The sequence below is a fragment of the Salvelinus sp. IW2-2015 genome, linkage group LG30 (genome assembly GCF_002910315.2).
Source record: "Salvelinus sp. IW2-2015 linkage group LG30, ASM291031v2, whole genome shotgun sequence".
In the NCBI taxonomy this organism is placed as follows: domain Eukaryota; kingdom Metazoa; phylum Chordata; class Actinopteri; order Salmoniformes; family Salmonidae; genus Salvelinus; species Salvelinus sp. IW2-2015.
This window is the reverse complement of record NC_036869.1, coordinates 24,510,647-24,537,327: the sequence shown is the minus strand read 5'-3', so window position 1 is coordinate 24,537,327 and position 26,681 is coordinate 24,510,647. Positions and strand designations below refer to the sequence as shown.

The window sequence follows — 26,681 nt, the reverse complement described above, 5'->3', positions numbered from 1 at the left end:
TTTTGGTTATCCTGACCTAGACACCACGTACAGTATTATAATAGCCCATGGTGGGCTATTAGCAGGACAATATATCTTTACCAACACCTCTCTGTATTTTGATACTTTCCGGAGTGGATGGGGGCTCCCGCAGTGCAAAATGCATTGCTGCAGATGCAGGTTCGATACCCGTGCCGGCCGCCACCAGGAGACCCATGAGGTGGCTTTTGGTTTTAATTTAAAACCCTCTATGTAATTATTGGCGGAGAGTCACATTTTTCGATACACTGTAGGTCTACCGTAAGCGACATGAGTCTCACTAGTGTTGGGTAATGTGCTGTTAAAAGTGGTGTAGCATATTTAAGTTAAAAGCAATAGCCTACAACTATTTTAGCACTGTTTCGTGCTGCTCTGAGACAAGCATAGGGACTGTTCTTGATAAATCAATAAAATATTTATTTTCACCAAAACTCTGTTTGGGTATTGGTTAAATATATATATTTTTATTCTTATTTACAAGGGCAGCCTACTTCTTCCTCTACGTTGGGTAATTGAACCCCGGTCTCCCGCGTGTCCTGCCCACACGACATTGGGATTCTTTAGCTAAATAGCCCGGTACTGTACTGCAGACCGCCACGTTGTACAGCGCCATRTTTTCCATTCCATCCTCACGGACCCCYGAGGGGTTTTCGTTTTTCTTGGGATAGAAACACCATAATATTAAGCAAAGTAATTAAGTACCAATCAAAAGTTGACACCTACTCATTACAGAATTTCTTTATTTTTACTATTTTCTACATTGTAGAATAATAGTGAAGACATCACAACTATGAAATAACACATATGGATAAAATTATTATTTACAAGGACAGCCTACACCTTCCTCCCCGTCGGGGAATTGAACCCCGGTCTCCCACACGCCGTGCCCGCACGACATTGGGATTCTTTAGCTAAATAACCCAGTACTGTACTGCCGACCATCAAGTTGTATTTTTCCTCGCTCACTCAAGGTTAAATGATAATGGAAATGAAATCTCCAAAATATTGTAACTTTAAAAAAGAAGTGATTATTATTAATTAAGAATTATATAAAAAGCCCCTTAAATATTCTCACAGATCCTAACGGAAAATGCCCCTTAAATATTAATTTAGAATCCTACAATCCTATAAAACGTAATTGGCGGAGTCACGTCATTGACAAAAATATTGGTAGATATACTGTAGGCCTAGCATAGGCGAAATGAGTATTGGTTACACTACAATTAGGGTGTGGAAATGTTATGCCCCTTATATATTAATTTAGAATCCGCCAATCCTCTTATGCTGTATTCTACTCCCGACTTTCACATTGTGAAGCATAATATTTTCCATTCCATTCTAACGGAATAGAAACACCATAATATTAATCCAATTAATMCAAATTTCTTCAAATCAATATACTACTTTATTACAAAAAAAGTTTTAAATTCTCAAGTAATATCAATATGGGAGACTATCAAATGCTTCTCAAAGTTGCCATCTGGTGGTCAAACTAGCACTAACTTGCATTAACGTAAAAAAATGGCTGACAATTAAATAACGTGCCATAGAATGCTGCAGCAGCCCGCAAGGTGTTCTGCAGTATGATGCAACTTTTAAAGGAAGAACCACTGTAGGCTTCTAACCCATCACTTTCTACTGTATATAATACAATTAAATTATATCTTAACATTTTTAAAAGTCTATCAGAACTCCAGTCCTTCCAATAAATGTTGTACCCCTTGATCGTCAAGAATAGGACTTGGAAATATGTAAGTATAGATTAGCCAAATTGTCTTGCCTGAGCATAACCCCAAAACAAAGGGCTTATTAGTCAGCACTACTCTGTTGTTTATGATGTTATTGTCATGGAGGACTGATTGTGCTCATTGATTCGATTTGAAAAATAAACATTTCACTCATGGAAAGGCATGCTTTGAGCACTACTGAAAAGTGCTATTACATGTGAAAAATGAATGCCATATTGCTATAGGCCTATTGTTAACCTTTTTGTTGGTGACACTTTGATATCTTGATAACATGCAGCTTTTTAAAGAGCAAATCCACAGATGAAACAATAAAATGGKYGCCCCGCCTCTCTTTTGGTAAAAAGCTGAGGGATGGGCCTGGAGAAAYGTAACCACTCTCAGATTAATAGACAGAGCTATCGATGAAAGGACTTGTTTGTTTACAAACATTGGAGAAACAAGATTATATTTTGGGTTCTCATTAAGTGTGACAGTTGAACTAAGCTCGAGGCATTTATAAGKTATATTCTTAAGAATCAAAAAATGTACAAACTACAGATTGCCCCTTTAAGTCTATCAAATATGTGCGAGTTTGAACATGTGTCCATTAGGCCTATGGATTTTTCTTATCACCATGAATTAGATTGAGCAATAAAAGCCTCACTTTTATTCCATAGGCTGGGATCCGAACTATGCAGCTGTAGCATGAGCRCATTTTTCACTCGCTGTCCACTGGTTTAAAAAACAATGATTGACAGGCTGCTTAAACTTCTTGAATTCAACCACTGGGTTCAAACACACATTTAGATGTGTGAACAGCCATCCACAACAATAGGTAAATGAGAGAGCAGCAGTGTGATTCACATCAATGCGCTGTGTTGATAACAATAAGTGATATCCGTGCGCCGTAGATTACACCACTGCTGTCATCCTTACCTCCAAGCGTTTATTCAAATTGGATAATCTTTGGATACCGACAGCAGTCGCACCATTGGAAGACATAGCTTGGATTATAGCCTACAAAAGCCAATTCCTGCGATCCATCAAACACATTTGGTGTGTCATCATAATGGTCTGATTTAAGGTCAGACTCGCTCAACAAAATTAAACGTATGCCTTTCTTCAAAGCTGATTTGAATGTCATTGAAAAAAACAGAAGTGTCAAAGAGTTCTCAAACATCCTTTCTGAATTAAAAAGTAAGCTAGTTAAAAAAAAAAATCCAATCAGATTACAATATGTTTCACTGGTGTATATCAAAATCAAATTTTATTGGTCACATACACGTGACTAGCAGATGTTATTGCGGGTGTAGCGAAATGCTTGAGCTTCTAAACTCAGCAAAAAAAGAAACGGCCCTTTTTCAGGACCCTGTCTTTCATAGATAATTCGTAAAAATCCAAATAACTTCACAGATCTTCATTGTAAAGGGTTTAAACACTGTTTCCCATGCTTGTTCAATGAACCATAAACAATTAATGAACATGCACCTATGGAACGGTCATTAAGACACTAACAGCTTACAGACGGTAGGCAATTAAGGTCACAGTTATGAAAAGTTAGGACACTAAAGAGGCCTTTCTACTGAAAAACACCAAAAGAAAGATGCCCAGGGTCCCTGCTCATCTGCGTGAACATGCCTTAAGCATGGTGCAAGGAGGCATGAGGATTGCAGATGTGGCCAGGGCAATAAATTGCAATGTCCGTACTGTGACATGCCTAAGACAGCGCTACAGGGAGACAGGACGGACAGCTGATCGTCCTCGCAGTGGCAGACCACGTGTAACACCTGCACAGGATCGGTACATCTGAACATCACACCTGCGGGACAGGTACAGGATGGCAACAACAACTGCCCGAGTTACACCAGGAACGCACAATCCCTCCATCAGTGCTCAGACTGTCCGCAATAGGCTGGGAGGGGCTGGACTGAGGGCTTGTAGCCCTGTTGTAAGGCAGGTCCTCACCAGACATCACCGTCAACAACGTCGCCTATGGGCACAAACCCACCGTCGCTGGACCAGACAGGACTGGCAAAAAGAGCTCTTAACTGACGAGTCGCAGTTGTGTCTCACCAGAGGTGATGGTCGGATTCGCGTTTATCGTCGAAGGAATGAGCATTACACCGAGGCCTGTACTCGGGATCAATTTGGAGGTGGAGAGTCTGTCATGGTCTGGGGCGGTGTGTCATTTATGTTAGTCACATGTCTGTGGAACTTGTTCAGTTTATGTCTCAGTTGTTGAATCTTGTTGTGTTCATACAAATATTTACATGTTAAATTTGCTGAAAATAAACACAGTTGACAGTGAGGACGTTTCTGTTTTTGCTGAGTGTATATATACACATACACACACTATTGTGTGTGGTATGAAAAAAGATGTGGCAGTCATGTAAAAAAAAATATGTTAAACACTTATTGCACATGGAGTCCATGCAATTTATGTAAGTTATTACTACTACTGTTTACTCTTGAAAATATTCCGGCTTCCCATAACAAAGGGGTTGAATAATTATACACATCACATTTCAGCTTCTCATTTTTAGTTAATCAAGTTTAACATTATGGGTATTGCATGTAGGCCAGTGACACAAAAAAAATCTACTTAACCCATTTTAAATTCAGGCAAAAACACAAGACAATGTGGAAGAAGTCAAGGGGTTGTTTTGAAGGCACATATACAACGCCCCTCGGAAAGTATTCAGACCCCTTGTCTTTCTCCACATTTTGTTATATTACAGCCTTATTCTAAAACATTAGATTTTTTTAAATTTAAATATCCCCCTCAATCTTTACACAATACCCCATAATGACAAAGCAAACAGGTTTTTAGAAATGCTTGCTAATTTATAAACAAATCTAAACTGAAATATCACATTTACGTAAGTATTCAGACCATTTACTCAGTACTTCGTTTTAGCACCTTTGGCAGCGATTACAGCATTGAATCTCCTTGGGTATGACACCTTGGGTATGACACCTTGGGTATGACACCTGAAAATAGCTGTGCAGCGACACTCCACATCATCCAAGCCGACAGCGCTTGAGAGGATCTGCAGAGAAGAATGTGAAAAACTACCCAAATACAGGTGTGCCAAGCTTGTAGTCATACCCAAGAAGACTCGAGGCTGTAATCTCCACCACAGGCGCTTCAACAAAGTACTAAGTAAAGGGTCTGAATAATTATGTAAATGTGATAGCAAATTTGATCAAATAAAAAGAAGTTTTTTTTTTTTTTTTTTACCTGATGGAGGACCAGGGGTGCTTATTTCACTTTTGGGGAAAATCGTTGATATTTAAACGGCCTCGTACTCAATTCTGCTCGTACATATGCATATTATTATTACTATTGGATAGAAAACAGTCTCTAGTTTCTAAAAGCGTTTGAATTATTTCTCTAGTGGAAACAGAACTCTTTTTACAGACATTTTCCTATCCGGAAGTGAGATTTCCAAATGCGAAGTCTCTCTTTAAGACCTTGTCTATAAAAGGGCATGTCACTTATGACTGTAAAAACACGTCATACGCCTTCCCCTGGGTGTCATGCGGAAGTGAGAGCAGAAATGAGTTGATTATCTCGTTCAGGGGTTGTATACAACCTCTTGGAGTGAGAAGTGCGCACTTTATTTTTTTTGGAAGGCGCGAAGTTGGATCTGGAGTAGCCTCCTGGAAAAACCGTCGTTATAGGTGAATATGATCTCTGGCTTCGATTTTATTTGATACATGTCACATATCATCCTAAAGTTGTTTTTTCAATTTACTTTATTATTTATTGAAAGTATTCTGGACTTTAGACGTGATGCGACGCAAGACTTTTGTCAAGACGGTTCTGAACAAAGGACCCCTTGTGAGAACATTCTGATGGAAGATCAACAAAGATAAGGACAATTTGGCGATACTTTTCATAGACTCTGTCGAACTGTGCTATCGCTAGCGTTTGACTAGAATCAATGCTGCTGTGTGTTAGCTTATTGTAGTAAGCTAATAATAAACGATATATTGTGTTGTTGCGTAAGAAACACTTCAAAATCGAATATTGGCTGTAGTTCCAAGATATTTGTCTTTCATTAGCTATCCACCATATATTTTTCTGAAATTTTTATGATGAGTAATTGGTAGTTGACGTTGGTTCTGTATTTACTCTGGCTATCCCATGCGATTTCTGACTGTAGCTATGATGGTAGCTATGATGGTAGCAGTAATGTAAAACTGATTTATAGCTAAAATATGCACATTTTTCGAACCAAACATGTTTATTGTGTACATGTTATAGGACTGTCATCTGAGGGATGTTTTCTAGGTTATGTTTAGGTTGGTTCTAGGTTAGTTATGGTTAGCTTTCTGCATGCTACTTGCATTCTACCGTTGCTGTGAAAAATGTCTGTCTGTCTTTTGTTATTTGGTGGTGAACTACATAATATATTGTGTTTTCGCTGTAAAACACTTCAAAAATCGGAATATTGTCTCTATTCACAAGATCTTTCTCTTTCATTAGCTATCCACCATATATTGTTCTAAATGTTTTATGATGAGTATTTCGGTTTGTCACGTTGGTGTCTGTAATATTCTGGCTGGCTTTCGCATGATTTCTGATTGTAGCCGCAATGTAAACTATGATTTATACCTGAAATATGCACTTTTCGAACAAAACATAGATTTATTGATACATGTTATAAGACTGTCCATCTGATTAAGTTGTTTCTTTGGTTCTTTGGTTTGTTCTAGGTTAGTTTGGTTGATTTTGAATTTGCTACCTGTGCTGTGAAAAATGTCTGTGCTTTTTTCTATTTGTTGGTGAGCTAACATAAATATATATTGTGTTTTCCTGTAAAACATTTTAAAATCGACATGTTGGCTGGTTCACAAGATCTGTATCTTTCATTAGCTGTATTGGACTTGTTAACTTCTTGCAACTATAGGGGGTGCTGTTCCGCATTAGCATATTTGTGTCTCCAAATTAATGCCTCGTGCTAATTCTTGATCGTACAATATGCATATTTGTGTTATTATTGGATAGAACACCTTCTAGTTTCTATAGAAGTTGGAATTTTGTCTCTGAGTGGTACAGAACAATTTCTACAGCACTTTTCATGACAGGGTTCAGATTTCAGAAATTTTTACCTCTGATCTGGGGTTGTTTATAAGGCCACACAGTGAATGCTATGAAGGAACCGACACTGCCTACGTCTCTCTGGGTGTCTTGTACGTCGATCACGTTTTCAATGAAGTCGATGGGACGTTCACAGCCATTATAATGACAAAAATGTACAGAGACCCCTCTTTCTCAACTTGCGCCTCAAGCGTGAAGGCCATCGGACATGCCTCGTTCCAAATCGTTTTCTAACAGCATGCATTTTTCCGGTCATTGGTTTTCAGTCGTTTATAGTTGTTAAAACATCATATGTAGTTAATTTGAGCCGTTTATATCAATTTATATCCGTTAGTGCGATTTTGAGGAATTTCTTATGTTGTCGTTCTGAAAGTTTGGCACACTTTTAGGGGTCGGTCGCTTGGTGGTGAACATTTCGAGAGGACAGAGGACATCTATCGACCAAAAGACGTTTATAACATAGAAAGGATACATTGCCCAAAATATGATGGAGAACACAGCTCAAAGTAAGCATTTTAATATGATAAACCGTGTTTCTGTCGAAATATTTAAACGCATAATTCGCCATTTTGTTTGGTATAGCTTCACTTGGCCACCCTGTATTGAAAAGTAAGGATAATTTTAAAAATGTAAATCGCGGGTTGCATTAAGAACTAATTTGTCTTTCGATCTGGCTCACCTGTATTTTTTAGTCAAGTATATGATTAGCTTTCAATTAAACTGAATCACTCTGATAGATGACTCAGACATATTGAGGCTTGATTTCCTAGTATTTTTATTGTGTAACCACGGTTTTGTATGGCTAAATATGCACCTTTTCGAACAAACTGTATATGTATATTGTAAAATGATGTTACAGAGTGTCATCGGAAGAATTCTGAGAAGGTTAGTGAAAAAATTAATATATTTTGGCGGTGATTCGTTTATAGCGCTCTTTGGCTGGAATCGATGCTCTTGTAACGTTTGTTCATGTGTGTGCTAACTTATCGATTTATTGGTTTTCGCTGAAAAACGCTTAGAAATCTGAAATATGGTCTGAAATCACAAGAACTGGTCTTTCCATTGCTATGCTTTGTCTATTTTTATGAAATGTTTTATGATGAGTAAATTGGTCATACACGTGTGCTCTATTTGTAATTCTAGTCGATTTGTGATGGTGGGTGCATTGTAAACTGTGATTTCTACCTGAAATATGCACTTTTTTCTAACAAAACTATCCTATACCATGAATATGTTATCAGACTGTCATCTGAAGAGGTTTTTTCTTGGTTAGTGGATATCAATATCTTAGTTGAGCCGAATTGGTGATAGCACTGAAGGAGTAAGAAACTGATGGAGTTAGAATAGTGGTGTATTTGCTAACGTGTTTAGCTAATAGATTTACATATTTTGTCTTCCTGTAAAACATTTTAAAAATCTGAAATGGTGGCTTTATTCACAGATGTGTATCTTTCATCTGGTGTCTTGGACTTGTGATTTAGTATATTTTAGATGCTACTATCTACTTCTGAAGCTATGCTAGCTATGCAATTCAGTGTGTGGGGGGGGGGGTGCTCCCGGATCCGGGGTTGATACTCGTGAAAGGTTAATGTGTGAAAGTTAAATATTTCTAAAAAAATATTTTTTTGAATTTCGCGCTCTGCCTTTTCAGTGGAATGTGGGAGGAGTTCCGCTAGCGGAACGCTGGGGTGGTAAAGGTTAACTGTTCTTGCCTTGTCATATGGGGTATTGTGTGTAGCTTGATGGGGGGGGGGTGGGGGAACCTATTCTCAGACACCAAAAAAATACGTCTGTAACGTAACAAGATGTGGAAAAAGTCAAGGGGTCTGAACACTTCCTGAACGCACTATATATATATATATATGAGCCCAAGTCCCCCAAAAAACAGCTGAATTAAAATGATTGTGCCATTATATGATACATAGCCTACCGCATATTACATGTGGCAGAAAAACAAAGAAATACCTATTTAAGATATTTGGTACATAATGGTCTAGCCTAAATTAAACAAATTCAGATTTTGCCTACAAATTAGTGCATTTTATTTTGACTAGCTTAGTAATCTCATAATTAATAGACAGACACATTACCTTTAGCTACAGAATTTCTCACCACCGTGAGTTTCCATCTCCTCCCCTCTCTCCTTCATTCCTTTCTTCAGCGCTCAGAGAGGGGAGCTGTCAACAGTTTAATGAAATGTTTCATTGTTAAAACATGTTACTATCGATGTTGCCAAACAGATTTCACTTGGTTTCCCAAATTAAGCACTGGGTAGCTGCAGGGGCAGGGTTGGAGAGCCCATGGCATACAGAGTTTGGGCGGAAAATCACATGTCACGCAGCGAAATTACCGGAGTAGACTACCAGACATGAGTTAAAAACGTACTGGCGGGAAAGTGGCCTCCATTCACTATCCCGGAAGTCTTTTTGTCTTGCCCATTTGATAATGGGCCATTACTAATATGTAACATTTATTTCGATTTGGAAAGTCAAAATTAAATTGAGAATAGTATGATGGGTGAAAATATGATCACTTGATGAGAGAACAGCATGTGCAGCTTGAGGCAAGGAACAGAGTCCAAGCTTTTTTTGCCACTTTCTCAAACCATCAATAGCCTGTAGTCGTATCATGCAGCCCATACATTGTTTGATTTCTAAGGCATACCTAAATACACAACTTGAAGAAACCACATATTTAGCCATGGTGCATGTTCAGATTGGTCAGTGAGGGGTCAAGCCTCGACACACCTACAACTTGTTTATTTATCAAAACCCAGCCCTTACCCGCCACCGCCAACTACTACACCCATAATTACGGTTTTGAACATAGCGCTACCCCCAGCGCTAAGATTGACCATTGCCTTACATTTGTTAATAAAATAAAGCACAAAGTGAAAGTGACTTGTGGAAGTTAGGATTTGCCCCTTAACGCATACACACATACACTACATGGCCAAAAGTATGTGAACATCTCATTTGAAAATCATGGGCATTAATATGGAGTTCATCACCCCTTTGCTGCTACAAGTCTCCACTCTTCTAGGCTTTCCACAAGATGTTGGAACATCGCTGTGGGGACTTGCCTCCATTCAGCCCCAAAAGCATTAGTGAGGACGGGCACTGATGTTGGGCGATTAGGCCTGGCTCGCAGTCAGCATCCAATTAATCTAAAAAGGCGTGTGATGGGGTTGAGGTCAGGGCTCAAGTTCTTCCACACCGATCTTGACAAACCATTTCTATACGGACCTCGCTTTGTGCACGGGGGCATTGTCATGCTGAAACAGGAAAAGGGCCTTCCCCAAACTGTTGCCAAAGTTGGAAGCACAGGATCATCTAGAATGTCATTGTATGCTGTAGCATTAAGATATCCTTTCACTGGAACTAAGGGGCCTAGCCCAAACCATGAAAAACAGCCCCAGACAATTATTCCTCCTCCACCAAACTTTACAGTTGGCACTATGCATTGGGGCAGGTAGCGTTCTCTTGGCATCCGCCAAACCCAGATTTATCGAAGCGTAATTATTTAACTCATCACTCCAGAGAATGCTTTTCCACTGCTCCAAAAGTCCAATGGCGGTGAGCTTTACACCACTCCAGCCGATGCTTGGCATTGCGCATGGAGATCTTAGGCTTGTGTGCGGCTGCTCGGCCATGAAAACCCATTTCATAATGCTCCCTACGAACAGTTCTTGGACTGACGTTTCTTCCAGAGGCAGTTTGGAACTTGGTATTGAGTGTTACAACCGAGGACGATTTATAAGCGCTCTGCTACTCGGCGGCCCCATTTTATGAGCTTTTGTGGCCTACCATGTTGCGGCTGAGCCATTGCTGCTCCTAGACGTTTCCACTTCACAATAACAGCACTTAAAGTTGACTAGGGCAGCTCTAGCAGGGCAGAAATTGTACGCACTGACTTGTTGGAAAGTTGGGATCCTATAACAGGGTCACGTGGAAAGTCACTGAGCTCTTCAGTAAGGCCATTCTACTGCCAATGTTTGTCTATGGAGATTGCATGTCTGTGTGCTCGATTTTATACACGTCAGCAACGGGTGTGGCTGAAATTGACGAATCCACTAATTTGAAGGGATGTCCACATACTTTTGTATATATAGTGTATCAATACATGCATTCAAATCTATCTCACCTGAACTCGTGCTCGCTGACGACCTCTCCCAGGTACTCGATGATGAACTGGCTTGAGCGGAGGGGCTCCTTGGTGCGAATGCCCCAACCCTTGCCCTCGGCACGGAAGCGCTCCAGGCACTGCACCCACTCATGCCTCTGGATGTGCTGGTTGTCACACTGCTCCCCGCAGGGACAGGTGCCGGGGGAGCACTCGGCAAAGCTCATCCTGAGGGAGTGGAAGAAAAAACTTATTACTGCTAAGTGCGAGACACCAAGATTCTTTAATCATACTGAATTCAATTCACATCTTGAGATGCTATTCCAAGGCAGGTGTCTGAAAATTGATGTAAATTGAAAACCCACGCAGGTTTGAATGAGTTTTCTTTGTAGATAAACATGGCATTGCAGGGAGCACACATACCAGTGTGCGGGTCTATTTTAATCTCCAATGCCAGTGTTTATACCTGTTGAGGCATTCGTCTAGGCAGCCTCTGTCTACGGCTTCCCCGGAAGGCCTGCAGTTACAGGTGGTGGCTTCATAACCCGAAACAGGCTTCACATCCACATAGACGTCTACAGCGGAAACAGGTTACACAAGGTCAGATACACAATAGCTTGACCAGATTATGGCTGCCTTAATGCTCAGCATGAAATAGTGTTTGGTTACGTTATTATTGACTGGACCTTAGAAAGAGTGTGAACTCACTTGATCTGATCTTTTTATAAAGGGGGACGTCAGGCTTCTCGTAGAGCTAAAACGACCAAGAAATGTAGGTTATTACATCATAAGTAGCCTTGTCGGAGCCAGAACTGCCCATAGTCCAGGAGCCTATCTCCTGTTTTTGTAGAGTGAGGAAGCTTGATGTTCAAGTACACCTGCTGAACATGACGCTAGTCTGTCGCAGGCCTTATGTCATAAAAGAGACAAACCCTTACATAGATTGAACAAATTCCTATTATATAGTTTGTCGACTCTGAAGGAACAACACTTAGTAGTGAACATAAGCGATCACCTGGTCATGTTTCCACAGCCACAAGATGTCGTAAGGCAACTGGAAATCAATGCGCTTCTGTCTTAGGTACTTTCCTGAAAGAATGTGGGGGGGAGACAGAAAATAACAGAATGCGTGAGGGGAACGAGGGAGTTGATTTTAAGACACAGTAACATGTCATGACAAAATGTGTGTTTGCGTGCAAAGGACACTCACCGACATGGATGGGGGCAGGAAAAAGCCCGTACTCATGTTCCCCAGGTGTGTACTCCAGTTTCTCTTTCTTCAGTTGCAGGATCTGACTGCGAGGACTAAAAGAGAAACAGGGACAAAAAAAATAAGAGCGAGTGAGATGTCCATATATGCCCTAAATATTACTGGTTTGACCTTTGGTAAGCAAACGGGTTATCCAGATTTTATGTCTGGCACAATTATGGAACCCACTCCGCAGTCTTGTACACATCAGAGTAGAGCCCCGCTTTTTGGTACTTTTTCTTTGGAGGCCTGGCTGCCCTCTTCTCCCGTAGGCTGGTTATAGGCATGGGTGGAGCTTGTTCCATGGAGACGGTGCCCGGAGGTTCCGGGGAGGAGGGGCCATCTGGTTTCCCCTCCAGAGCACTGAAATAGAATCAAGACTCACTTTAAAGTAATGACTGGCTTGATAGACTCTCCTATATATACACACAGCTGCTAAGATCTAAGATTAGCACTGCCTATGAAAGTAAGCAGCATCATGATCACAGTGCTCACTGTTGAGGCTACAATCACGTGTTAGCCTGCAGTGGTGGTGGTGGTTTTACCTGCGAAAGCGCTGCAGCTCCTCTTGGGTGAGCCAGCCTCTTCCTCCCCCGGCTCTGGACCTCATCCCCAGGCCTCCCAGGTTCACCTCCCTGTCCAGCGCTCGTTCCTCCACCTTCTCGCCCTCCCCTACCTCCTCACCCCCCCCTTCCTCCTCTTCATCCTCATCCCCATCTCTCTCCCAGTGCTTCCTCTTCTGGCCTTTCCTGCGCTGGCCCTGGACCACCGACTCGATCGCGTCTGTCACCGTGTCCTCTTTACACGCTCCTCCCCCTGACCCTCCTCCTCGGTCCCGGTGCCTGGTCTGGGTCACTTCAGCCAGAGGGGGCGGCGATGGGGGCGGGGAGGGCAGGGGATGCTTCCTGGGGCGCCCGGGGCCCCTCTTCTTGACCACGTTGTTGCCTGTCCTCGCCTGTCTCTGGAGCTTCTTGGCGCGGAGGATCTTGTTGACGTGGTGCAGGCTGTGTTTGGAGGGCTGGGCCCGGTGGGAGTGGTGCTGCAGGGAGGCATCATTGTCCAGGCAGCAGCCCTGGGAGGGTGAGTCGTGGCCGCAGTGGGAGGGGCAGGCGGAGGAGGAAGAAAGGGAGTGGAACAGAGGGTGGTGGTTGTGGTGCTGCTGCTGCATGAGGTGGTCCTCAGGGGCAGAGTGGTCGCCTCGGGTCTGGACACCTGATGTATTGCCTGCACATAGACAAGGACAGAGAAGAGAGGGGGGGGAGAAGTAGATGATAAACACAGGAATAAGCTGCAACGTGACACTTATGAACTTGTATTTATTCCAAGTCCAAGCTTACTTCCACTGTTAGGCCGACAACTGGCCGCCGTCTTTTAATGCTGCCTAATAATTATCCAGGCTTAAATCTTAAATTGAAAGGAAATTAATCAATTTCAAATCCCTCATCAAAATGCAGTTTATTACAGATAGACATATAGGCTAGGCCCACCTCACCAAACTGAAATGCAACAACACGTAATGAACAACGATGCCAGACTTTTTCAGCTTATTGCATTTAGTAGCACCGTTCACTAAAAGGGGACTGTCAGTTTGCCCAATCAGCACCTGGGCACTCCACCGGCTCCCCATCCCCTCTGCTGCTTCTCCCCACGTTTCTCTCCTCTGGTTCACACTCCTGTGCAAGGTTCTTCCACCCTCCACCTCCMTGCCGACTAGGCTACTTCCATAGTGGTGGTGCAGTCTGACCGCTGGACGACCCTGTGTCCTGAGCTCTAATCCTGGATTACCCTGGCTGGGTTCAAACTACACCATACTGCCTGCTTACCTCACCAGGAGCCTTCTACCCAAGCGTGCCTGGCCTCCTCACACGTGCACAGTAACAGACACACACGCCCATCTCGCAGTCTAAGGCAGCTTGATGAAGCAGAATCATTACCCAAAGCACTCAGTATTACCTGTCCAGCTATATTAGCTGTGTACACAGGGATCTAAGACACACAGAAGCAGCCTTTCAGTATGACAGCTTTGATGGGGAAGGAAGACTACCAAATATAGCCTGTAACAAAACATCCAGCTCAACTATCACGACAAGACTTTTCTTACTATTCTTACGGACAAAACAGCTYGCTGTACATCCTACAAGGCTACAATGACAACCACACACAAAGCAGGGCCCGTTTATGTAATTATGGGAGTTTTGCTGCCAAGCCCTTAATCACAGGTTAGGGCTATCTAATGTCAGGGCCGGTGGAGGGTAGATGTACGTACAAGGGATGGCATTGTGTCCCTCCAAGGGATTTCTAAAGGGTATATTGAGTCATTGAACGCTGTGATTCAGCAGAGATAATGGACATGTCCCAAATGGCACCCTATTCTATAGCACACTACTTTTAACCAAGGCTCTGGTCAGAAGTAGTGCACTATAAAGGGAATAGGGTGAAATTTGGGACACACAGTGTTCAGTGCTCACTATGCCATATGGTGGTTTGCAAAGGGGTCACTGCACGGACACATAACCCTGGAATCAATACTGCCACTAATGGCTATGCATACCAGGCCAATTTCACTACGTATTGCCAAGAAATTAAGCTAAGCGACATTCAATCAAAACAGAAACCGCTGAATTCTTGAAGCACCAGCAGCGGAACTATTTTTGGAAGTGAACTTGGTGCACAATTCAATAACCTTCACAATGTCAGATTCAATTTGGGTCGAATTCCGAAGTAGTACAAAGATACATTTTGGTGCAGAAATCAGAGTCGGAGCTATAAATAGCACAGGGATTTTGAACGCTCTCAAAAAAGTAATTTCCATCAAAGCAAATAGCCTAAAATCTGATGAGGACTCCCTCACATTGATGTACACACTAGATTTCAGCAAGACACTGGTACTGTAGGCTCAAGACACTGATCCTGTAGGCTAACATCCCTCTCTAACAGAACACCTTGTTACAGTGACTCACCCAACTCTCTCCTCTCTGCTGACGTGGAGTGGTCCTTTTTCAGCATCAGCTCCATCCGGGAGAAGTTCGCACTCTCTGCTGCCACTCCCTTCCTGACTCCGACTCCCCTCAGCGATGTGCTGGTCAGGGCGGTGGCGAACAGGTTGGTGTGGTGTGGGGGGTCCTGGGAGTTGGGGTCCATCTCATCTGTGGGCGTGAGGGGCTCCTCTTCCTCCTCCTCACTGTCTGAGCAGCCCGCCGGGTCTTCTCCCTGGCCTTCTGTGAACGGACCCTGGTCGGCCCCCGCAGGGATCCGGGAGAGCTTAGCATAGTCTGCCTCAGAGCTTCCCATCCTGAACCAGGACTCTACAGGGTGGTGGCCCCGGGGCCCGGCACTGCCCTGGGTCAGGCGAGAGGGCCCCAGGCAGGACAGGGATGTCTCCTTGCGCTTGTACCTCTCGGCTGAGGAAGAGGAGGACGAGGAAGGGGAGTTGGCCGTGGCCTGGTTGTTGGCACTGGTGGTAGTAGGGGTGGAGTCTCTTCCAAAGCGGCAGCGCTGCAGAGATTCGGCCATTCCAGCGCCGCTGGCTCCGCGTTCTCCTCTTCCCGATCCCGGGCTCTCGGTCATTCCCACTCCGCCTCGGCTCCCCCCTCCTCCCTCTTCCCCATCCTCCTCGGCACAGCGCTCTCTGTGTTTGTGTCTGTGTTTGTGTTTGTGATGCCAGCCAAACGACAGCTCTGAGGACATAGTAGGGTAGAGCACGGGAGACCGGCCCCCACCCAGGAACTCCTGCCTCAGCAGCTTGTGTTTCTTTTTGTGAAATTTGGAGGGGTTGAGCAGGAGGTGTGACGGGTGGTGGTGGTGCACGTAGGAMGGGGGAGGTGGYGGGKGGAAGGAGGGGGARTGATGGGAGTGGTGGGAYGGRGCAGARWGGGRGTTCTGGTGATGGGGGTACAGGGCRCTGGCTGGGGGGTATCCTCTGTAGTAGCCCAGACCAAGGGGACCAGAGGAGTAGGGAACACTGTAGGATGGGTGGTAGAACCCACCGCTAGATAGCGGGAACCCCAGCCCGTGAACAAAGGGTACGTCTGACAATGACTCCCGCAGCTTGGGAGGGCGCCCGCGTTTCTTCTTCAGGTCTGGCTTGCGGACGTAGTGCAGAGAGTCACAGGGGTACGAGGGGTGGGGGGAGTAGTAGCCGCTGAAGTTGATCCTGAAGATTGTGGGGAGCAGGTCTCTGTGCAGGTAATGATGCGGAGGGGGGCCACCATCGCCTCCCATGGTCCCAGCGGCCCTGCCACCCGACCCTGGTACTCTGCTCGCCCCTGCAGCTCCCGGGGGCATCCCCAGCCCACTGCCCAGTCTGTGAGCGGGGGTGCGGTGCGCTATCCGTATCTCACTCAGCCTCACCACAATCTCATCCAGCTCGGCCAAGAAGTCGGGGTCCTGGCGCCGGGAGCGCAGCTGCAGGTACTTCTTCTTGCGTTTGCGCTTCTGCCTCTTTAGCTTGTCGTAGCCCGGACAGCCGTGGCTCCGGCGCTTGCATTTGTGCTTGTGTTTCTCTTTGTGGCCCACTAGTGCGGAGGGAGGGGCTGCCGGGTGGGGCCTGCAGGGGTCGGGTGAGGACCTCACCCCCAGCGGTGACGGAGAGGGGTGCTCCAGTAGCACTGAGGACGAGTGTCTTAGTCCACCGTGAGGGTTCAGCCCAACTCCTACCCCCACAGCTGAGCCCATCACCCCTGGCATTAGCAGCCCACTGGCCATCCCAGGTGGCATCCCCACGCCGCAGGCCTTCTCTCCCCGGTCAGAAGTGCTGTTGTTGTCTGTTCCTATGCCGCTGTCGCTGGGTACAGTCTCCTCGCTATGAGACTCACTGACAGGCGAGGGGGTGGCTTCCTTCAGTTCACTCAGAGGTGCAGGGGATGTGGGGTGGAGAGGCCTGGGAGGGGATAGCTTACGGTAGTGGTAGTGCTGCCTGTAATGGTGGTGGTGGTGATGGTAGCCACGGCACGACTTCTTCTGGGAGGCCACGGCAGCCGAGGAGCCCAGAGTGCGAGGGGAGGGGGCTGAGAACGTCGGGGGTGGGAAGGGGAACGAGTGGTGGACGTGGTGGGAGTGGAAGTGTGGGTGTGTCAGGAAGTGCACTGCCCCTGGCTCCACAAAGCAGGCATCACTGATGGGGCTCTGGCCTCCACTGGATAGGGAGAGCGAGGGGGAGGGGAACACCTCAGCAGTGGGGAGATGGTGCTGCTGCTGCTGAGACTGGGACTGATGGTGGTGGATGGGCGATGTGGTGTTTGGGGACAGGAAAGGCCCCTCCGGGGGTGGTGTTGAAGCTGCCAATGAGGGGTTTGTTGATGCTTTAGGTTTGCGCCCTCTCCTTTTCCCCATGTATATTGTCCCCTTTTTGCTTACGTTGATCTGGGGTCCCAGTTTGCCACCGAAAGAAGCAGCCAAGGAGGATAGAGACTGGGTTGCAGCTGCTACCTGGCCCACCACCCCACTGGCAGTTCCTCTGGGGGGCTCCTGCTCTGGTCTAGACCCTGGTCCCAATAGGATCTGGCTGAGGAACCGTTTGCGTTTCACACTCTTCATCTTATTGATCTTGCCTATGATGGTTTTCATGATGAGCTGCCCGTTGCCCTTGGTCCGGAACTGTTTCCCATCCCCCCCTTCCGGTGCCAGAGTGGGGGGCTGACCCTCCTGTGGCAAGGTGGGGGGCAGGCGTTTGGGTCGCCCCCGCTTCCTCGGCATAGGTTTGGGAGGATTTAGATCCACCTCCGGGTGGAGAACAGGGGGGTCCTGCTCCTCTTTCGACTTGTGTAAAGAAAAGACCTTGGATGGGACCAGTTTGTGAGGGGGACGTCCCCGAGTGGGGGCGTCCAGCCTGGGCATTTTAGACTTGGGGCGTCCCCTTTTCCTGGCTGGCTGTGGAAAGAGTTGAGACACGGCGGAAAGCTTGACCTTATTGGGGTTAGGCGGCCGTCCTACAGGCCTGCGTATAGGTGGGGGAGTATCAAGGCCTGAGGATAAAGGCACAATGGTTTCGCGCTGGTCAACTGGGCTGCCCTGGCCCGCCCTCTGTGACCGGTTCACTATTCTGGTCCAGCGGGGCTTTCTGCCTCGCCGCTTCTTCAGGGGTTTGTTGTCCTGCCCTGGAGGCGAGCCCGGTGACTCTTCTCCAGGGGACTCGTCTCTGAGAGGAGGGGGTGAACAGTCACCGGCTGGCTCTGGCGGCGAGGCAGTCCGTCTCACAGTCTCCAGAGGACTGAAGATCCCGCTGGTGCGACCGTCCCTTTCCCTGTTGGGACTGCGTTTACAGGGGTTGGTACTGCGTTTACTGGAGTTGGGACTGCGTTTACTGGGGTTGGGACTGCGTTTACTGGGGTTGGGACTGCGTTTACTGGGGTTGGGACTGCGTTTACTGGGGTTGGGACTGCGTTTACTGGGGCTCAAGCTCTTGCCTCTCTCCCCTCTGAGTGACTGATTAGCCCCTTTAGTCTTGGACTCCTGCTTGCCGGATGCTGAAGGAGGGGGGCATTTTGATAAGTCTCTGGGGCCGTGCCGGTCACGCTCACTGCTGTCCCTCTCACTGCTGTCCCTCTCACTGCTGTCCCTCTCACTGCTGTCCCTCTCACTGCTGTCCCTCTCCTCTGCCTGGGATGGACTTCCTCGGTCTCTAGAGTGGTGTCCTTGAGAGGCTTGGGAGCCCTGGCGACATGACAGGCTCCCTGTCCTCTTCTCTGATGAGGAGCAGGATGACAAACAAGAGGGTGAGGAGGAGGAAGAGGAGGAGGTGGAGTGGGGTGGTGGGCAGTGAGTGAGACGGGACTGTGGCGGCTTCGCACCATTACTGTTGCTGTCGTTGTTGTCCTTTGAAGTTGTTGCCAGGCGGCTATTGCCGTAGGTTAGCACAGGGCTGCTGCTGCGACTGCTGTTGCTGTTGTTACTGCTGCCAGACTTGCCGGCTCCATCTGCCTCCTCTTTCCCAGGTGGGGTGGGTGACTTCTCCGAAACACAGTCTTTATTGTTCCTGGAGCCATAGGGGCGGCCAGGAGGGCGCGAGACAGGAGGGGGTGGAGCTAGGTGGACCGCTCTAGAATAGGTGGCCCTGTTGACCATAGCGCGGTCTCGCTGCTTTGGGGTGGGGGCCATAAAGTTAGAAGTGGTGTGGGTGGTGGGAGAGGGAGTTGTTTTGGGGGGTTTCACCTTGGTCGACTTTGAAGGAGGGCAGGTGGCGATGAGTTGCGCTAGTTTCTCAGTAACAGTAGGAGCACCCCAACTAGGAACGCCCCGGTCCTTCTCCTCCAGACCCTCACTGCTGTAAATGTACCCAGGAGGATTGGTAACACCTTCCACGCTGGGTTCCTGTGATGGGGGCGCAGGAGGGGAGGGCGAGGAGGTCAGACACTTGGTTTGGGGCATGGGCATTTTCTTTCCAGAGGCGTGGTAGGTTTTGCCATCTGCAGAAGGGCGGTGAAGATTCAGGGGTCTCTCCGTCGAGATGGCGGATTTCCCGTCCGACTTTGCCTCCGACTTGTCTGACTTGCAGGCCAGCTTTGGAGGACCCTGTGAAGAGGATACGATACAAATATTAAAATCTAAAAACCATTGATTGCAGAATGATAAGGCCTACCAGAAAGATAGCTCCTAGAAAGGTATGGTCGTGTTACACAAAATAATCTATTTTCTAGAATAACTATTTTGACATTTGTAATCTTCTGATACGTATCCAAACCCAGGCAATGCTTTCTGGTAATTACCTAGAGTAGAAAACCTATTAGAAGAAAATGAAGCTCTGAAAGAAGCATTTGACAACCACATAAAGCAGGCTTAAAGCACAACCCTGTCAATAAGTCAACCTAGACGGTGTACATGGAATCCAATCAGGTTTTGTTTAGTCCTATGTAAATTGCAGTTCATTGATGGGATTGTGTGTCCAATACTGCTTCCCAGTTCAGCCTCGAGGAAAAGATCCTCTAGACTCAAAAACACTTATTAGGATCAGACTGGGACAGAGGAGAGAGAGGAAGGAGTTGAGAAGCAGGGAATGATTGGAAGGGGAGACAAGCCAGAGTGGGACACAAAGAGAATACAGACAAAGAAACAGATGATTGTTCAAAATATGAAGTAAAAAAATCAGCTTTACAAGTATAACTTCTCAATTCAAACCAGCGAAACAATGCTAGAAGAGAAATTAGTGAACTGGCTGACAGTATTGCTTTGCCTCTTTTTGGCACAGTCCAAAGCCAGACAGGTCTTGTGGAATTCCTAACAGCCTCTTTAGTTAGGATACCTTGTTTGACAGGGATATGGTTTCTCGATCAAAGTCCTACCCTAATACATGCTTGCCTTGCTCACCCATTTAGCTGGAGTACTCCCATTCACTCGACTGGGTGAAATGGTGGAAGGCGAAGAAACAGGTGGAGGAGGAGTGGGGGCAGCAACAGCAGAGGGAGATGAAGACGGTGGGGTCGGTCGTTTATTGCCAAGACTCTGCTCTCTCTCCCTGCCATGTGTTGGGCTCTGGGTCTGGTTGACCCCGTCGCCTGCTCCGACTCCTCCGCGGCTCCCGCGGCCACCGCCGCGCCCGCTGGGTCTCACAGTGGCCCTGAAAGCCGGCCGACACACGTAGTTCTCCAGGATCTTGGGTGGCTTCTTCATGCGTTTGGCCTGCAGGCCAATCTTGAGTTTGACGTTGCCCTCATGGAGGCTAGTCTCTTTGACAGAAAACTGGGGTGACTGCTGCTGGTCACCGGAGCCCTCTCCACCTGCAGCTGAAGAAGAGTCTTTCTGCGACCCCTCTTTCTCCTTCTCCTCCTCGTCTTTCTTCCCACCCCCTCCTTCCTTCTCTCGCTCCCCTTGGGGAGCAGTGATTGGGAGGGGGGGTGGAGTAGCAGGCCCGCCCTGAGTCCTCAGATCCATCAGAGATTTAGGGGGTGAGGGGTGACTAACCAGGGAGGGATGTTTTGGACAGCAGGTACAGCTTCTAGGAAAAGGCAGCGGTCCAGGAAGAGACGGGATAGGGGTGAAGGGAGATGGGGATATTGGGGAAGCTAAAAAGCAATCCTTGCTCTGTGTCTTTTCTCCCTTCCTGGCTGCCCAGCCCTCTTTCTCCGTCCTTCAAGCTGTAGAGAGAATTACAGGTAGAGATGTGAGGGGGTAGAACAAGGTGGGGAATAGCAAAGAGAAAATACAAAGGTTTGATATTAGTCAGTCAACTGAACAAAAACACTGACTTTACTAATCACTGCGAGGCATCCTTTAGCATAGTAAATGAGCGAGGAGACGAGGTGAAATATTTGTAACATCTATTTGCTTAGCGGTTTTCCTTCTTCCCTCTGACTTTTTGTGATGTGTTCGTCCTTACGGCTTCCCTCAATCTGTGACCTATTTACACAGCTGGSTGTGTATTTAACAAGAGGTGTAGTTCTGATGCTCAAGGACTCAATAAGGTACAGGGTCTATAATGTCACTATTAAGTGTCTGAGTAAGAGTACTGGTTTAGGGTCAGTTCTGCCTTTTAGATCACAACGAATAAGAATACGTCAACAGTGGGAACCTGATCCTAGACCAGCACTCTGAGCTCTGACCCTCAGATATGGTTACAGAGCATTATGGCTACTGTAGTGCATCATGCTACAGACCCGAGCACCCAGGTGATTTGTGATAAGCTGCTAAATGAACCAACCCCTCGTGGATCTCTCATTAGTTTCTGTGAAAATGTCTCTCAGATTGCTCTGAGCTTAGCGCTGCAGCAAGGTTCCTAATTGTGTTCTCGAAGGACGGACGTGTTCGTATGAAAGAAATGGTCCGCTCCGGCTCCCTACGCCACTGAATGATTTAATGCGTGCTCGCCCAAAGCAGGTGCTTTCTCCGGGTGAAGTCATTTGGAGGCGATTCAGAACTGTGACCTCAGCACATTGGGCCCTCTGGGGGCCAGAGGATCCAGCCGCTGTTCCCAGCCACTCCGGAGCAGCCAATGAGAGAGAGAGCAGCATGCTGACGGTTTCTCTGTGCCTGCCCTACTGTGGCAGAAAGCACTAACAGATTCATTTAGTGGAGCCAGAGCGTGCCTAAGGAAAGTCATCCAAGTCATCCGATAAAGCATTCAGAGTGCTAAAATCAACAATGTTCGGAAGCTTGAGAGAATACTTGTTCTGGATTGTTTTCTTTGTAGCTTCTAGGGCTTGGGGGAGGCAAGCTTTTTCTGCAGAATCACAACTGTGGGACAGAACTTGGGAGTCTTGCCTGTGCTTCCCTACGCCCACTTCTCCATGTTAACTTCAATTACTCACTCCACTTCGCCTCTAACTTCCACCATGCTCCCCCCGTTACACATACCACACTCAAATCACACCTCCCTCCTTTCTGCCCCACTCTCTTCTTTCTACCTTCCCTCTCCCTTTCCATCCCTCGCCTCTCTTTTACTCACTTGGAAAGCTCTAGGAACAGAGGACAAACTAGTCATTGGTTTCCTACTAATTGAAAACACATTTCTTTCCCCCCACCCTTCTCTCTCTCTCTCTCTCCTTTCCCCATGTCCTTGCTTCACTCTGTGACAATCATTCCCCTATTTATTCTATACTCACTGCTTAAAGTGTTAGTGTGTGTGCAAATTCATTGTGTAGCTTCCGCTGATCTGAGTGCTGGTATGCCAAAAGTAATTGGCTGTAGTAGCAAGGGATGTAAATGGCTACTGACACAAGACTAGAGTTAAGCATTACATTGAGTCAAAACATCTCTCCCAGTCTAAAAAGGTGTTCTGCTTGAACAGAATGACACTATGCCAATTACCTAGTTCAATATTTCCAAACAAACTGACCAAAGATTGTACTATTTTTTCTTCCTGCATATCAGGGCTACATCTCAATATATCAAAAAAGCTGATGGAGAGCAGCTCTAAAGAGTCCTCGTCCGCCCCGACACTCATTCTCAAGTCAGTGGGACAGTTATTCTCAGGACAGTGAAATAATGCGTTAGCCTACTACTCAAGAGATACAATTAACATTCAGAGAGAATACTCCTGAGGTTTCAGAAGGAAATGTCACATTATTTCTATTAGGTTACATTTCAATGAAGAGCCAATGTCATATGTACATAGAGGTTTGGTAAAATCATGTGGGGAATAATACGACAAAAAAAAAGGAGAAGTTGGAGATCAAATAATCGTTTAACTTTTGCACACGTTGTTCCTAACTTCTGATTTCCCAATAGAGTAGTACTTAAAGCAGCCTCAACAGCATGCTCAGGATAGGAGGACCGATCTTAAAATGTTTTCATTATGAAACCATCATAGGCCGCTGACTCAATTATTGTAAATCTTTTCAAACTGTTATTAGTATCAGTTATAACTGACTCGGGGACTCCCGAGTGGCGCAACAGACTAAGGCACTGCATCTCAGTGATAGAGGCGCCAGTACAGACACTCTGGTTCAATTCCAAGCTGTTTCACAACCGGCCATGATTGGGAGTCCCATTGGGCAGCGCACGATAGGCCCAGCGTCATCCGGGTTTGGCCAGTGTAGGCAGTCATTGAAAAATAAGATTTTTTCTTAACTGTCTTGTCTAGTTTAATAAAAGGTTCAATTAAAAAAATATGTACATATATATATATATAAAACGTTAAGAGACCAAAGCTTCAACCACAACCGCAGATCTTTATCCATGTGTTGTAGCTAGACTGCTTACTTCCTAAACTCACAACAAACGCAACAACTACTGATTGACGTGACAATACTAAATAAGCTACAGTTTCTGATTGTCTCAAGAACCATGATAAATCAGGTCCCAAACAGCTGTATTGCCCTAACTTATAGGGCAACTACCACTTATCAACCTCATTTCTTTATTGCCAGCACAATACCAGTGTAAACATATGTCAACGGCACATTTCTATATTTTGTAGCAAAAAATATAAAGTTAAAAAGTTCTAGCCGATGACATCAAAAGTTTACACCTTTTAAAAACAGTGCAAACACAGATTTGCAGTGACATGGGGAGCAAGAAAATACAGTCCCTTGGGCTACCAACTAGTTGCAGGTTTTGAAAATCTCCACTTTTAATTCAAGCCTGTGATGTAAGAGAAGCATTTTATTTTTACCTTGTCTTTAACCACAGACAATAGATTCCCACCGTTTCCACATATATATATATATACACACACACACAAAAGTATGTCGACACCCCATCAAATTAGTGGATTTGGCTATTTTAGCCACAACAGTTGCGGACAGGTGAATAAAATTGAGCACAGCCATGCAATTTCCATAGTCAAACATTCRCAGTAGAATGGCCTTACTGAAGAGATCAGTGACTTTCAACGTGGCACTATCATAGGATGCCACCTTTCCAACAAGTCAGTCGGTCAAATATCTGCTCTGCTAGAGCTGCCCCGATCAACTTTAAGTGCTGTTATTGTGAAGTGGAAATGTCAAAGAGCAACAACAGCTCAGCCACGAAGTGGTAGGACACACAAGCGCGTAAAAATAATCTGTCCTCGGTTTCAACACTCACTACGGAGTTCCAAACTGCCTCTGGAAGCAACATCAGCACAATAACTAAACTTCAGGAGCATCATGAACTGGGTTTTCATGGTCGAGCAGCTGCACACGCCTAAAATCCCCATACGCAATGCCAAGCGTCGGCTAGAGTAGTGTAAAGCTAACCGCTATTGGACTCTGGAGCAGTGGAAACGTGTTCTCTGGAGTGATGAATCACGCTTCACCATCTGGCAGTCCGATGGACGAATCTGGGTTTGGCAGATACCAGGAGAAAGCTACCTGCCCAAATGTATAGTGCCAAATGTCAAGTTTGGTGGAGGGCTAGGCCCCTTAGTTCCAGTGAAGGTGTATCTTAACGCTACAGCATACAATGACTTTCTAGACGATTCTGTGCTTCCAACTGTGGCAACAGTTTGGGGAAGGCCCTTTTCCTGTTTCAGCATGACAATGCCCCCATGCACAAAGCGAGATCCATACAGAAATACTTTGTCAAGATCGGTGTGGAAGAACTTGACTGGCCTGCACAGAGCCCTGACCTCAACCCCATCGAACACCTTTGGGATGAATTGGAACACCGACTGCGAGCCAGGCCTAACCGTCCAACCATCAGTGCCCAACCTCACTAATGCTCTTGTGGCCGAATAAAATCAAGTCCCAGCAGCAATGACCCAACATCTAGCGGAAAGCCTTCCCAGAAGAGTGAAGGCTGTTATAGCAGCAAAGAGGGGATCAACTCCATATTAATGCACATGATTTTCAAATGAGATGTTCGACGAACAGGTGTCCATGTACTTTTGGTCATGTAGTGTATGTAGAAACTGGTTTGGCGCTAAAGAAGAACATCGCTTTACAATATCAAATCACCTCATGAGAGAACGTTTGATCGTCATGCATTGTAATGACGGGTGCAGGGCATTGTGAGCACAGAGATATCCATCAAAGTACATAGTTCATAATAAAAGATTGACAATATCAACAGCTACAATAGTACATATATCTTTCAGATTATATAGATTATTTCAGGATCTATCAGATCCACTCACCTCCGTAGGAGTCCAAAAACTGTATTCACATTATCTGGATCGAAATCCCCCCTTCGTGGGTATCAACATGGTCGCCACAGTATATGCCCCACTGCTGATTTGCCAAAAACGCAAAGATTAGAGAAATATCAAAATTATACATCCATTCCGATTTTGGGAGATCAATTACGAATCCTGACATGTCCCAAAAATGTACCCATTTAGAACTATTTTGCATCAACTGACTATTTGACTTGATAATAGAACTGCTGTAATAAGCAAAGTGGTCAGCTATAGCTAAACTGCTCATTCATATTCTAGTTAACGTTATAGTTTAGCAGTGACCCCAACCGACGTCCTAACACGATAATATTGCTAACGAGAGAAATATAACCAAAAAAAMCAGAAAGTTAGACAGACGCCAAAAGGAAGTAAATTATTACATTGTTGCCAATTCTAGAATGACCATTTTTGGAACGAGGCAACAAAATATCGCCGGTGCAGTAGTGACTATTTACAATGTATTAACTCATAGGAGGACAGTGTTGATTTTGTAACAAGCTATATGGGTCGTCCAATAACAACCTATGCTACATTGTATCAATGGTGTTCGCTAGCAAGCCGTCATCTGTGCTGCCTTGCTGGGATAACTTACATTTCCAGCAACGTGGCCGTAGTTGTGGGAAATGTATCCATCTGACAGCTTTACATAATTTGATAGTCAGCGTTTATTTGCATAATGTTCACAAATAAGCTAATACAAACTAAACCAAATAACGGAATAACCTGTCATTTTTGGGTAGCGACTCGTGCTATCTTTGTAGCTAAAGCTAAACTATGACGGCTAACGATGCAATATTATTTAGCAGGMAAGCTAGCGAGTCGGCTAGTTCAGACATGCCTTAGAATACTATTCTATCGAAGGAGTAGAGACAAATGCAATAGCAACATTTAAGGAAGCAGATATTTAAATAAAATAGATGCAGCGTTATT

At 45.7% G+C, this 26,681-nt stretch overlaps 1 protein-coding gene across 1 annotated transcript in view; it reads right to left on the bottom strand.

Moving 5' to 3' along the window:
* Positions 1–26,681, bottom strand: part of ash1l (ash1 (absent, small, or homeotic)-like (Drosophila)) — a 58,087-nt gene that overhangs the window by 31,132 nt on the left and 274 nt on the right. The window contains 10 exon segments of the mRNA XM_023975088.2: positions 10,996–11,202; positions 11,441–11,549; positions 11,683–11,728; positions 11,990–12,063; positions 12,185–12,279; positions 12,413–12,586; positions 12,769–13,447; positions 15,184–19,732; positions 20,525–21,291; positions 25,710–25,803. Of these exon segments, the coding sequence (XP_023830856.1) occupies positions 10,996–11,202; positions 11,441–11,549; positions 11,683–11,728; positions 11,990–12,063; positions 12,185–12,279; positions 12,413–12,586; positions 12,769–13,447; positions 15,184–19,732; positions 20,525–21,088 (6,497 nt within the window). The 5' untranslated portion in view covers positions 21,089–21,291; positions 25,710–25,803.